The 14,381-nt window shown below is 43.1% G+C and overlaps 2 protein-coding genes, 1 long non-coding RNA gene and 2 other non-coding genes across 5 annotated transcripts in view; 1 reads left to right on the top strand and 4 right to left on the bottom strand.

The window, feature by feature from the left end:
* LOC140291556 (NLR family CARD domain-containing protein 3-like) overlaps positions 1 to 14,381 on the bottom strand; it is a 157,380-nt gene that overhangs the window by 133,307 nt on the left and 9,692 nt on the right. The window lies entirely within an intron of this gene.
* LOC140292671 (uncharacterized) lies at positions 3,730 to 4,539 on the top strand. The gene is made up of 3 exons (XR_011912587.1): positions 3,730 to 4,022; positions 4,143 to 4,258; positions 4,474 to 4,539. It is a non-coding gene; the product is annotated as an uncharacterized lncRNA (long non-coding RNA).
* Positions 6,778 to 6,850, bottom strand: trnak-uuu (transfer RNA lysine (anticodon UUU)). The gene has a single exon. It is a non-coding gene; the product is annotated as a tRNA-Lys (tRNA).
* trnak-uuu (transfer RNA lysine (anticodon UUU)) lies at positions 8,048 to 8,120 on the bottom strand. Its single transcript has one exon. It is a non-coding gene; the product is annotated as a tRNA-Lys (tRNA).
* LOC140292253 (stonustoxin subunit alpha-like) lies at positions 9,827 to 14,329 on the bottom strand. The gene is made up of 3 exons (XM_072379473.1): positions 14,120 to 14,329; positions 11,182 to 11,228; positions 9,827 to 11,055 (listed from the first exon to the last, which is right to left on the bottom strand). The coding sequence occupies exons 1-3, from the start codon at positions 14,266 to 14,268 to the stop codon at positions 10,511 to 10,513; spliced, it is 741 nt and encodes a 246-aa protein (XP_072235574.1). The 5' UTR covers positions 14,269 to 14,329; the 3' UTR covers positions 9,827 to 10,510.

Here is a 14,381-nt window from a genome sequence, read left to right as displayed (position 1 = left end):
TAGGGGAGGAGCCGGAAATGATGACGTCAGAAGGCTCGCTACTGTATATGTCTATGCTTCGCTATGCGGCCGTACGACGTGACTGCTTCAGGACGCGGTTCAGATTTTGTCTTAAGTATTGACAGGTATATAAACCCCTCAGTCTCCATTTAAAATGTGTTTTTTTATGGAGAGTTACAGTCAGTTCAGGTTTTGAGTTTGGATCGTTTGGATACTAGAGTTTGGAAAGCATTAATATAGTTTGGAGATAGTTTGGGGAGTTAAGTGAGAGATAGTTTTGAGATTGAGGAGAGTGAGGAGAGAAGGATAGGTAAGAGGATATATTCAATAATATAGACAATGGAGCAGCAGGGGGTCTCTCAAACCTGGTGTAGAATGTGTTGAGATCGTCAGCTAGTCCGGGGGAGGGGACGTTTGTGATGGTTCTGAGGGGACTCCACACAACTGCAGGGTCGTTGGTGCCTGAATCACTCTCCAGTCTGGCTCTATAGTCCTCTTTAGCATTTTTGATGGCCTTCTTGAGGCCCTGTCTGGCCAGTCTGAATGTGTCCATGTCACCCTTTCTGTATGCCTGCTCTTTCCAGCGCCTGAGCTCTCTGAGCTGCTTGGAGAACCAGGGCTTTTGGTTATTGTGCCTTGTGATGGTTTTGGTTGGGAGGCAGACCTGCTCACGGAAGCTGATGCAGCAACATACAGTGTCAGAAAAGCTGCCGTTGTCATCCTCAGGGCCCCTCAGTGACTCCCAGTCAGTAGACTCCATGCAGTCCTGAAGCATGTCCCTTGCCTCTGGAGTCCACCTCCTTACTGTAGTCCTGGATGGTTTGGCCCTTCTCAGTTGCTGCCTGTATGTGGGGACCATCTGTATGATGCAGTGGTCGGAGTGTCCAAGGGCAGCGTGGGGGATGGAGCGGTATGAGGGTTTTATGATGGAGTAGAAGTGGTCCAGTGTGTTGCTGTCCTGCGTGGCGCATGTCACCAGCTGTTTGGAGCTCGTCAGTTCCTGGAAGAGGTTACACGAGTTGAAATCTCTCAACACAATAACTACTGAGTTTGGTCGAGAGGTTTCCACAGTGGAGAAAAGAGCAGCTGAATCTTTGGTGAACGTGTTCACAGATGTACTTTGTTAGCCCGGTTTTTTCATTGGAAGCTCAAGAACAAGCTGGAGAAATCGTTTATTAAAAAAGTATTTATTAGTGGTCACAAATAAAGTATATTGCAGCGCTGGACTCGGAGTGCCAGAGCTCCCGCAGGAAATCCGTCAGGCCGAGCCCTGTTATCCGGAAACATTTCATATTTATATTCAGCTTTATCTCACAGAAGTTGTTTTCACACTTGTCAGAGTATAATTGGCCAGTTTTGGGTGACATGCTCAGGCCAGCTGCTGTCCTTGTTGTGTTCTTTGGATGTGATAAACAATGTGTGTGTGTGTGCTGTTTTAGGCGTGGATCTAATGTACCAGACCTATCTGCCCTAATAGAGATGTTTTGTCTGACCCAGTTGTTTATGTCATTCTAAGGTCTTGGACCATTTAAGGTCATCTGTTGTGCAGTATGAGCAAAGTGGAAAAGTACCAGCGAGGAACGTTATTTAGGAAAATACAGAATATGAATTTATAATGTCTAAGATCAAAGCCAATTATAACAGTAGCATTATGGACATATCAACTGCAAATATGATATATATTGACTGACTGACGTGCTCTCTCTTTTCGTTCAGTTACCATTGTAATGAACAAACAGGAAGCAAACCTCGAAGCAGAAAATGAGCAGCTGATGAAAGTCTTAAAAAATCGGACCGAGCAGCTGACTGCCGACAACAGAGTCCTGAAGAATCGGACCGATCTGATGATGGTGGAGATTGAAATCTTAGAAAATCAGACCAAGCACCTGAACAGACAGAAAGACGACTTCAACTGGACGCTGGAAGTCATCCTGAAATTCAACAAATTTCCAGTGAATTAATTCTGCCCTGACAAAAGTAAGTACATAATAAAGTAATTTAACAACATTATACTTCATAAAAAAACACCCAAATGTTATTAGCAGGATGGTAAATTCAGTACTTTATACCCTTTTTAAAGTTTATTTAGAATAAAAAGCATGCAGTTTTCTATAAGTTATTTATTCTACAAGCGTTACTTTAGTTTTTCCAAAAGTAAAATCTTCTCTGCCTTCTTTGAAGAGATTTAAACCGTTTTGAACACATTCTTACCTTTCAACCCTGATGCAACGTCTGACCTGCATCAACATTTTCAATTTTGATGTCATGTTTCTGATTTCTTCAGAAAGTGAGAATTAAAACATGAGTTTCATGTTGATCAGAAAACCCTCTGCTTTCAGAAGCCTTGTTTTAGAGAGTCCCAAAACAAAAAAAAGTAGCCTTGACGTCATTGTTTCGTCATCTTGGTCGTGTATATCTCTTTATGCATTTCAGGCCTGTAAAATGCATGCCTGTAAAGCTTTATAATCTTCCTTCTCATGACACTGAAAAGACATTCAGGCATTGAGAATATCAAGTGATGAAGAGCTTTTCTTCCAGTAAAATCATCTTAAACTGTGCAGCAGTTCAGGCACATAACCATATTTGTCATTTCAAAGTTCAGGCAGCCATTCCAGCACCCGTACCCTCTTCTTCCTCAGCCAGGCCTTTGGAATGTGTCAGAATGTGGTTTTCCATGGTCTGCTTGAACAATGCTTGGACGTCCCTGGAAAAGATGTGGCCTTGAAGGCAGCATATGTTGCTGTAAAATCTCAGTGAGCTTTTCTGCATTAATGCTGCCATCACAGAAGTGGAAATGAGCTTTGCCGAGGGCCCTGATCCAACCCCATACCATCACAGAGCCTGGCTGCAGGGACTGGTTGCTGACAGCAGGCTGGATACTGCTTTTGCTCTTTGCTCCATTTCTTCCAACAAAGATCTGGAATACTGATGGGTCTGACCACAGTACACGTTTCCACAGTGTGATGGTCCATCCCAGATGCCTCCGAGCCCAGAGAAGTGGACGCCGCCTCTTTTCTGAGGCTTCTTTTCTGCACAGTAAAGCTTGTGAATGGAACTCTGTATTGTAGTGCTTGACAAAAGTTTCCACAGTAATCCCTTGTCCATGTGCTTCTATCAGCTGTTGATGAATGACGGTTCTTGATGCAACGCCGTCTGGGGGGTCAGAGGTCACGGGTGTCCAGCTTAGGCTTGCTCCCTTGTCCTTTACACTGAAACTCCTTCAGATTCCTTGAATGCTTTAATGATATTCTGCTCTGTAGAGGCAGAAATATGCAGATCCCTTCCAGTCTTTCTCTGAGGAACATTGTTTTTAATCACATTTGAGGACAAACTTTAGCTCCTCTGAACATCTTTTGTGCCAAATCATAATAACTATCATCTGATGTCTAATTTTCTTTATTACTAACCCACATCACAACTTTTTAAAAACATTTTTCAGACCTGAAATGCAACTAATAAAGTTGAAAAAAAACATTTAATATCTTGAGTTTATACCTGCTGGATTTATTCTGGAAGAAAACGTCCTTCCAAGAAAGATGCTCCAGAATGGAAATATTAGAAGTAGATAGATTTATAGTTCCTCATGTAGGATAACAGTCATAAGTCTTTCAAGGTTTTATAATTTGTTATCATTCAGTTTTATTTACATACCATCAAATCGCAACAAATGTTATCTCGAGGCATTTCAACTACAGTCTATTTTAAACTAATTGTAATCCAATTCATTGTAATAAGATTCCAATTAAATCACATTCATTAAAATCCAAGTTGGTCTAATCCGTATAATTTCAGTCAGTTTAAAAAGGCTGTCATTTGATTTTGACATGTTAGATTTAATAATTAATCAATTTCTCCGCCCATTTCGTGAGTGTCAGCCCTGTCGGGACGGCTGGATTCTTTACCAGGAAAAGTGCTACCTGTTTTATGATGAACCCCCAAGTTGGAAGACATGGCCACAAAGTCGAACTTATTGCAAAGACAAAGCTGCAGATCTGGTTGTTATTGATAATCTGCAAGAACAGGTGAGCTATAAAGAGCATAAATGGCATTTTCCAAATTTCCATTTTCTTTTAAATTATTATAACTGATGCCTTTACTAAAGTGTGAATGATTCCGATGATCCGCCATGTCATGACTTCCAGGAATTTGTCAGTAAAAACATCCGGTATTACCAGAGCCCTAACCATGGATACTGGATTGGGTTAAAAGAAACTGACAACACCTGGTTCTGGATTGATGGACGCAACGACACTCTTGGGTAAGTAAAAATAAATATTGACCACGACTACGGCCCGGTGCTGAGACAGAAAAAGAAAGGATTTAGCTTTAATGCAAATTCAAAGTATAAACTATTGTTTCACCAGGATTTGATGTCAGCTGTTTGTTTCTTGCAACACTGAACTTGTTTGATTTAATTAAGTGCATTAGCTGTACTATGAATGCTATTAATATTGCTCATGTTTACATTTTAAGGTACTGGGTGGAGCAGGAGATCGGTCAATCAGGTCCATATGCACTGGTTATCCCTAAAAGGAACGCAACACATAGCTGGGACACATCTGATCATAAATTTCAACTCAAATTCATCTGTGAGATGGAAGCTTTGATCAGGTCAAATTAGTGAACACTGTGTCCGACTTTGTCCTCTTTGTGTCGCATGCATAGCTGCAGACTTGCTTCATCACTTTTGAATAAGAAAATCCAAACATATGTTGATGTATCTGCTAATGCACTTTAGACAGTTTGTGTCCTAATTTGTAAGAATGAATTTTATCACTTTAATGTGTCTTTTTAAAGACTGAATAATATTGTTCTGAATAATGGGACAATAATGAGGAACTTACTTCGACTTCTTCTGATTATAGATTGTATGGTAATTCATTCACATATGAGGGGTGGGTGTAAAAATGGAACTGATGTAAACTGTAACTGAGGCGTGATGTTTTTAAGTCATTTAATGAAAATAGTTGTGATGTATTTGCCATTTTTTTCAGGGAAATATCCTCGATTGGAAGATAATTGTCATGAAAACGCTTGCAAACCTGTAAAGGCATTGTTAAACTGTTTGTATTGATTAGCAGAGCGCTTTGGATTGTATGATTAAAATTGTGAATTGATTTGATAAACTTGATTGACATTTTATTTTATATTTTTTTGCACCAGCCTTCAGACGTTTAAATGTCGAGTTACATCTGCAGAGGAAGAGATTTGCCTGACTTTTTAGAAGATGCAAGATAAATAATGGCTCTGCGCTGTACACCAGTTCATGTTGTGTCTTTGAAGTGAAATGCCTTCTTAACATCATGAGTTGCTTCAGCTCATGTGGGTAAATGGACTTGTATAGTGCTTTTCTTGTCTAACTGACCACTCAAAGTGCTTCTAACACTACATGCACTCACACAGCACATCTTAAGTCTACACATAACTACATGCATTCCAACACTGGGTTAGTCCATTCATACACTGATGGATACATTGGGGGTTCAGTGTCTGGAAGCTGGTGTTGAACCACTGACCTCCTGATTGCTGATTCCTCCTGAGCTACAGCCACGCCAGGTGATAAACAATCTCTGTGTTAAAGCCGGGGGAATAATCATACTAAGCATCCTCTGAAGACATCATGCTCTGCTACACCCAGTTGCTTTGGTTTCCTCTGGTTCTTCCTGTAATTGCATTGCATTCATGTGAAAAAGAAAACGTGTCCTCTTTCATTTTAAAAAATCTGGACGTTCTTGCTTCACAAACTGTGCAGCAGAACATCAAGACTTTTCTAGGATGTTTGTTAGATACAGATGGTGGGTGTGGTGCATCCACAAATCACCCACTGCAACAGTCGTTGCTCAGGAGAAGCGTGGGGAAACAAAAATGAATGAAGTAAACGCACTTGTACTAATAGTGATCAGTCTACCTGACGGTGCATTCATAGAAGTGTAAGATGATAGTAACCATGACATATTCAGAGGTAGTATCTGTCAGAAACGTTGTCTTGTCTATTGGTGAGTCCGCTCTGATTGGCTGTTCAGAACAGCGAATATGTCTATGAGGAAGTGTTTTCATTGTCTTTGAGAAACCTCGTCATACACAACAAAGAAGATCATAACCCTTGCTGTCTTTAACGTATGTTTTAAGAGTAGCAGAAGTGGAGCAAAGAACACATTAGGTGCATTCCCACTGTAGGAACCATTTGCAGTTCCTATAACCTTTTCAGAAATATGGCCGTTTTTTCGTGCATTCGGACATACAGGAACCAGGGACCACAGCACTCAGTTCCTAGAACCATTTTAGCTCCTTCTCTTTTCTGGGTTCCACAGGAACATGATGTAGGTGTTTGATGGCTGGTAGCTCCGCCCCTTGTCTGAAATGTTTACTCATGCAACACGGACACAACTGGCACCTGTTTAATAAGTTAAACTTATTAACGTCGTCTCCTTTGTCCGCGGCGTTCTGCTCTCCTTCTTGTCTTCATGAAAAGAAGAAGTATCGCCTGCTGCTCGATTCTTCATCTCCTGACTCTCGCTGTGCGCTCTTCCAGCCTCCATCTTAGACGCCTGATGTGATCGTCCATGATTAATATCACCGTCATGCAGACCATGAACACGGTGGCCTCCTCGCTCTCCATGTTAGCTTCTTGGTGGTGTTGTTTTGTTTTCTTCTCTCCTTACTTTTCACGGGCTTTGTTGTTGAGTGGCGCTAAAGTTACATGTCTGTTGCGTCACATCAATCCCAAAGTGTAGGATAATGCAATGACAGTAACTATGACATATTCAGAGGTAGCATCGCCTGAACAGGAACTGGAACCCTGGACCCTCAGATTAAAAGTCTGATGCTCTACCGACTGAGCTACCCAGGCTCTGAATGTGACAGATCACAGTTTAAATGACAGTTTTTATAAAAACACACAACCCGACTGGTTTATTGGCTGATACAAATGTTAATGCTTAAACCTAACAGTGTGTAGTTTGGCCTTCAGTTTCTAATTTAAACATCTTTGGGACCTTAGACACCAAACAGTCGTCCATCAGACACGTTTGGAGCTCCAATGAACGTCTCTCGCTCTTGTATTTTTGGTGCTTGATCCCAGTTACCATTGTTGGACTTCAGCAGACTCCAATACGATTCAACTGTCAGAAACGTTGTCTTGGCTTTTTGGTGAAGAGTCCTCTCACATTGGCTGTTCAGAACGGTGAATATGTCTACGAGGAAGTGTTTTCATTGTCTTTGAGAAACCTCGTCATACACAACGAAGAAGATCATAACCCTTGCTGTCTTTAACGTATGTTTTAAGAGTAGCAGAAGTGGAGCAAAGAAGCATTCCCACTGTAGGAACCTTTTGCAGTTCCTGGAACCTGTTCAGGAATAGGGCTGTTTTTTCGTGCATTCGGACATAGAGGAACTATGGACCACGGCCCTCAGTTCCTAGAACCATTTTAGCTCCTTCTCCGAGGTCTTTTCTGGGTTCAACAGGAACACATATGACGTAGGTGTTTGGTGGCTGGTAGCTCCGCCCCTTGTCTGAAATATTTACTCATACAACACGGACACAACCGGCGCCTGTTTAATAAGTTAAACTTAGACGTTGTCTCCTTTGCCTGCGGCGCTCTTCTCTCCTTCATGAAATGAAGAAGTATCGCCCGCTGCTGGATTCTTCATCTCCTGACTCTCGCTGTGTGCTCTTCCAGCCTCCATCTTAGACGCCTGATGTGATCATCCATGATTAATATCACCGTCATGCAGACCATAAACACGGTGGCCTCCTCGCAGGTTTTGTTTTGTTGTTGAGTGTGGCGCTAAAGTAACACGTCTGTCGCTGACGGCTGCGTCACATCAGTCCCGATCAAGGTTCCCGACTCATGTGCGAATCGAAAATGAAACAGTTCCACTGGGGAAGGGCAGTTCTTATAGTTAAATTGGAGGTGTACAGTTCTTAGAACTCTCTGTCCAAATGCACCTATTGGCTTTAAAGTGACCAGTGTAGAGTTGTTCTCTGCATTCATAGAAGTATAAGATAATGCAATGATAGTAACCATGACATATTCAAGGGTAGTATCGCCTGAACAGGGACTGGAACCCTGGACCCTCAGATTAAAAGTCTGATGCTCTACCGACTGAGCTACCCAGGCTCTGAATGTGACAGATCACAGTTTAAATGACAGTTTTTATAAAAACACACAACCCGACTGGTTTATTGGCTGATACGAATGTTAAAGCTTAAACCTAACAGTGTGTAGTTTGGCCTTCAGTTTCTAATTTAAGCATCTTTGGGACCTTAGACACCAAACAGTCGTCCATCAGACACGTTTGGAGCTCCAATGAACGTCTCTCGCTCTTGTGTTTTTAGTGCTTGATCCGAGTTACCATTGTTGGACTCCAGCGGACTCCAGTACGATTCAACTGCCAGAAACGTTAGAGAAATAAAAGGATACCTTCGATCAAACTCATTTTGACAGGTGACCTCTGACCTCATATCGATCAATCAAATTAATATGACAGGTGACCTTTGTTTGACATCCGTTTGCTGACATCTGGGGATATGACTTTTGACCTCTTATCGATCGATCAAGCTATTTTGACGTGTGACCTTTGTTTGACATAGATTAGCCATCTGTTGAAGAGGTCTTTGACATCAAATACGATCCATTTGCCAGGCTCCACACCTAGCGTGTAGCTCAGTGGTGGATAAAAACGCAGGTGCTACTGGGCACCTGCCTGATACATGAGTCTATTTTCCACCGTGTTCACGACTAAATAAATATCAGAACCTATTTTTCTAAGGTGACCCTCAATCTCGGCTTTGAGCTGATTCAAATCCTTGAAATGTCCGCATCCTATATTCTGGCGGTAGAACTTTTCCAGTCCCGCTTTCCTCCATTCAAAAAAAGCCTGGTCCTTGGGGGCGTTATGCCATGTGTACAGATAAGAAATCTTCGTCAAGGCAACCTGCCACGAACCTTCCAAATCGATATGCTGGGCTAAATCCACACGGAAACTGGAACTGGTATTATTCTTAAAGACGTAGAGACTAGCGTTGGAGGGCAGGGTGATATAAAACCCCTCATCCTCTACCGTTCGGTTCATGGTGTAATGTAGCGGGCTAGGAGTAGCGATGGCCCCCTTTATACCTCGTGAAGGTCACTGGCTCTGACCCAGCTGTTGAATTTCTCAGGCTCCTCAGCCGAGCCCTTGCCTCCTTCTATATGACGCGGTATCGCTAGTTTCAACACTCCACAGTCGTTGGAAGTTAGCATACTCACAGTGGTCAGAGGTCCCGGCTTCTCACCACCCTCGTCAAGCTGATACAGACAGAGGTCACCTGTTTCATACATGAACACATAGCCCCATCTTCTCCGCAGTCCATAAGGCTCCAGTGACCATTCTTCCTGTAGAGACACGGGCGGCGGTTGCTGCGTTCTGCACAGAAACACCATCCTTTTCTTGGGAGCATTTGGTATCAAGGGCTGATCTTCAAATATCGTTACCGGAGTCTCACAAATGAGAGACTGCAGAGCACACGTCCTCTCCGGTGCCTGTGTAGATTTCTCCTCTACACTCACTCTGCTTCTTGTCCTGGGCATCTTGAATCAGCTATCTTTCACCCCAAAGTCGTTCTCTACACACTGACTGTCTCAGGGTTTTTATCCTTTACTCGAAACCCCTCCCCTGTCCACCCATTGGCCCTCAGAGGTCACCTGTCAAAATGAGTTTGATCGAAGGTATCCTATTATTTCTCTGACAGGAAACAGAACAGATAGAATGAAAACAATATTTAGAGTAGATAACACTATATCAACACAAACACTCCGTTCTGATGCTTTCTTTATATGATCCATGTTTTTTTTAAAGCTTTTGCAACACAAACTAAAACACATTTGAATAGAAACACACATCTGCCTTTTTCTTCCCTAACAATTTGACCCAATTTTCTGAGGTCTTAGTAAGATATATGAGACAGGCTTTTGTCAAACTCTCTGCTGGTATCATCTCAGAGTCATCACGCCTATGACAAGTTAACCAGGGGCAGGAAGAAGGTTTTCTAACAGAACTCGACTGTCTCTGACAGAACTGAGTAATTCTATCAGTTTAAAGTCTCTAAACATTGGAGCAGAATCAGTGAAGATCTGTCAGCAGGTTGGAAATTCATCCTAGCTGATTGGAGCTCAGTGATTCCTCTCTGATATCACAGTTTGTCACATGTGCAGCAAACTAACTGCAGCTGACATGAACTGAATGGTCTCAGTTGAAGTGAGCTGCAGAGAAACACAACATACTGATATTCAGTGTGAAGCTTTGACTGGAAACACACAGAAAAACAACATCCTGGAAGAATGGCAGCTTCCATCTTTAAAGGACTGGAAGAGGAAGAAGTTTCCAAGGAATCATTCAGAAGAGTTTCAAACAGAAACTGACTGAATCCATGAATCTGAAAAGGTGTTTCTGAGTGAAAGAGACAGACATGTACAGACTGAACTATCTGTTCAACAGTGATTCTCTGACAGGAGGAAACTCTTTATACTCAACACAGAGACAACCGGGAACCAGATGACCTGAACTTAAATCCAGGATGCAGAGGTTTTTCAGTGAATGTGATGTTGAAGGTGTGGAGTTGGATCAGTGTGTCAGAGGAGACTCTGTAGAAGGACAGAGTGCCAGCAGGACGGTCCACATACACTGCTGCTCTGTCAGAGACAGAGGAGGAGGAGGAGGAGGAGGAGGAGGAGGAGATGGCTGTTTTTCTGTTTTTGTGCCAGACAGAGTAACCTCCATCAGAGCAGCTCAGACTCCAGGACTGATCATTCCATCCAAACTCACAGGCACTGCTTCCTCTCCTTCTAATTCCTCTGTAACTCACTGATATATCAACTCCTCCTCTCCACTCGACCTCCCAGTAACAGCGACCAGTCAGAACATTTCTACACAGCAGCTGACACCTGCCATCAAATCTGTCTGGATGATCAGGATATGACTGAACCTCCTCCACACGTGTCACCTTCCTGTTGTTGTCAGACAGTTTCAGTTGTCTGCTCACTGTGTTTGTGTCGATTGTGAGTTGACAGGAATCTGATGGAGAGAACAAACACAATCCAGCTGCAGTTATTGATCTATCATCTGTTCACTTTGATCAACGAGTGATGTGACAGTGTGAAGATGGTTGGATGTCATGAATCAGATGAAGAACACACTTACACTTCCTCAGACCTGGTGTCAACCATCGTTCTCCAGCAGGCTCCACCCTGAAAGGAGAGAGGGGGGGGGTGTCAGAGCTCAGAAAAATGAGGAAAGAATAAGTAAAGAAAGAAGAACAATGGGTGGAAGGAAATCTGTGAACTCATTCTGAAGTGTCACATTTTATGTTTTGATTCATGTCTTGTCTTGTCATTTCCTGTTTTATTTTGAAATACTAACTACCCCTCTCGTTTCAGGTATCTTGCTCTTCCTCTCGTGTCAAGTGTCTGATTGTCTTCCCTGATTCCAAAGTGTTTCCACTTGTTCCCCATGGCTCCTCATGTGTTTAAATGGTCTGCGTCTCCTTTGTCTTGGCCAGTGTGTCGTAACTTGCCACGTTCTTCACTCTAGCGCCTTGTACTACAGAAGCCATAGTCTCGAAGCCTCGAGCCTGTAGTCGAGCGAGCCTCCTACAGAGCAATCCTTGTTTGCAATTTTTCCATAGTCATAGCTTAGCCCACGGTAAGTTTCAGTCTGTTTTGTTTCCTCCGTTAAGGAGTGATTTTCTGTTCTTGCTCAAGCTTCATAGAACCTCCGTTAGAGGACTGTTTTAGTGTTAAGAGTAACATTTCATAGTGCCTCCCTTAGTGGAGAGATTTTGAATTTATTAGTGATTGTGCCTCTGTTTACCGGGGAAAGCATTCTTTGTTTATTCCGCCTCATTTAGGAGAGCGTGAAGAGTTTACTTGTTACCTTTTACAGCCTTTTCTGTTTTCCTCCTAGAGTGGAGAGAGTTTTTGTTTTGATCATTTTCATAGCTGCACCCTCCTCAAATATACTTATTGAGGAGAGTGCTTCAGGTTTTTCACAGCCTCTTGTTTTCGCTATGTTCGGGAGAATCACGAATTGTTTATCCTGAATAAACATTCTGACTTTGAAAGGACCTTGCATCTGTTTAAAAGCACCAAATGTTTTCTGCAGTAAGATTACGGAGATGAAGGTTCTGTCTCTGAATTCAACTCTTCAAGTTTGGAAGAATTTTCACTCATTTCTGAATCCAAATATGAGCTTTAAGAATTCAAATGAAATCACTTCAGTTTCTGACATTATGGTCTCTCCTGATGGTCACTTTGTTTCTGCTGACTCCTCCTCTCAGTATGTTTCAGGGCAGCCAAACATCCAGATCGTTTCTCAGACCCATTGGTCCATCTGAATGCTGCACAGCCAGCCAGGGGAAGACATTCATCTAGAAAAGTTAGACTAGAAACACTCCCCTCATTCCACCCTCCACACTGAACATTAAAGGCTCAGAATAAGATCAGAGGAGAATCTATAGTCATTGGAAGTATATTAGCTGCCAGATGTTGTGGTTTATTGATCAGAATCACTTATTTATTTCAGCCTGATCACTTTTCAGGAATCTGAAACAGACTGAAAAGCCTCCAGCCTCTTCCTCTCCTTCCCCCAGTGTCCCTCTCTTCCTGTTTCTCTGGAATTCCTTGGATAGTGTTTATTGGATTGTCCCCCACCTTTTTTCTTGGGATGAAGAACAACCAAACACAGCTCCAGTTCAACTTTGGTCTACTTGGTTCTCATCTGGAAGGACGATCAGAACCACAGAAGGGCAGAACTCTTTGGACCTGGTACTGTGTGATCTCTGAGAAAGCTCATCTGCTTCCACAGTCTGACTGCTACACACTACACTAACACAATGACATCAGCCACTGGGACACACAAACACAGTCAGATGCAGAGCTATCTGGCCTTAAGACGAGCATCAGCTGTGGAGGAACACCTGAGCACAGAGACTGAACAGCAACACAGAACCACGTTAACAGAGGACACACTCAGTGCACACACACTGGCCACTGAGACGGGCCTCTATCAGAGATCATGGCTCCCTGTGGAGCAGAGAGGATGTACACAGTCCAACAGCAACACTGTGGAGACACAGCTACACTTTCTAACACAATGTGACTCATTCTAACAGCTGCCTGAAAAGGATCTGAAGAAATGTCCCTTCATATACCCACAGTTCTCCTTCTGCCCAGCACGGACAAACTGCCCGTTCTGTTAGGAGAAATGAAGCAGAGCTGGACCAGGCTTTGTCTCTGCTGTGGATGGCTTCAGAGAGCTGAGTGGAGAACCAAGGACTGGATCTGGTTCTGATTCTGATTCTGTGCTTTTATAAGGGCCACATCTGTCAGCAGGAACATTCAAACACTGTGAAAAGTCTTCCAGAGCCACGGCAGGATCAGTAACAGAGAATATATGATCAGAGTAATTTCAAACATCCTGAAGATTCAAATGCTTCTCATTTCCTGTACTGACCATTAGAGACTGAGTGATTTTAGTGTCTCTGACACAGGTGATGGAGCAGTGATCACTAACATCACACAAACTCCAGAGCAAGGATCTGTGTGCTCTGTCAGTAAGTCTGATATCAAGTCATGTGGAGCTCAGAGGATTGTTGAAGTTTGCTCTGGTGGCTTTATCTCTGAGCTGAAACACATCCAGGTCCAGTGTTGGAGCTGTCAGAGAGCCAGTCCAGCTGAAGATCCCCCATGTAGGCGTATGGAGGGAGGGACACAGGTCTAATCCACTTGTACACATTTCCAGATGTGCGGCAAACATGGTTTTATAATTTTTTGTGCTAAGCTAGGCTAACATGTTCTGGACCCATCTTTGTATCTGATCCAGGGTCAGAGGACCAACAGACACTTCTCACTGTTGTTCCTACAGATGTTCTCCTTGGAGACCTCCTCCACAAATATCTGCTGTTTCTGTTCAACCAGTGTTTCTGCTGTGAGCAAAGGAAAAAGGCTCCTACATGTGTGATTGTTCATGTAACACTCAGCAGGAAGCAAAAACACAGGGCTGAGTGCAGGACAGAGAACATGTTTCCAGCTCTTCCTCCTCTATCAGACATTGTGTGTGGCTGCAGCAGGCCTCTCCATACCTGAGTTTGTGTGGATCCTTCAGTGCAGCCGTCAGCAGCTTCACTCCTGAGTCTCCTGGATGGTTGTAGCTCAGGTCCAGCTCTCTCAGATGGGAGGGGTTGGAGGTCACAGCTTCAGCCAGAGAAGCGCAGCCTTCCTCTGTGATCATACAGCCTGACAGGCTGCAGACACACAAAACAACACAGAAACTCTGAGAGAACTGCTCTGAAACTGAAGCTGAATGTCATCAAATGTTTAGAGAAACTGGAACTGTCTCACAGT

This window comes from Leuresthes tenuis, unplaced genomic scaffold (genome assembly GCF_036924035.1).
Source record: "Leuresthes tenuis unplaced genomic scaffold, fLeuTen1.0.hap1 SCAF_1, whole genome shotgun sequence".
NCBI lineage: Eukaryota > Metazoa > Chordata > Actinopteri > Atheriniformes > Atherinopsidae > Leuresthes > Leuresthes tenuis.
Note: the sequence above shows the minus strand (reverse complement) of the source record. Positions and strands in the feature narration are given on the sequence as shown.

What these genes read in the sequence shown, in the direction of transcription:
- LOC140292253 (XM_072379473.1), bottom strand. Translation starts at nt 14,268, where the DNA reads ATGATCACAGAGGAAGGCTGCGCTTCTCTGGCTGAAGCTGTGACCTCC. An exon ending in AAGGATCCACACAAACTCAG is followed by an intron (nt 11,229 to 14,119) that starts GTATGGAGAGGC and finishes CTCTCCTTTCAG; the next exon opens with GGTGGAGCCTGCTGGAGAAC. An exon ending in GACACCAGGTCTGAGGAAGT is followed by an intron (nt 11,056 to 11,181) that starts GTAAGTGTGTTC and finishes TCTCTCCATCAG; the next exon opens with ATTCCTGTCAACTCACAATC.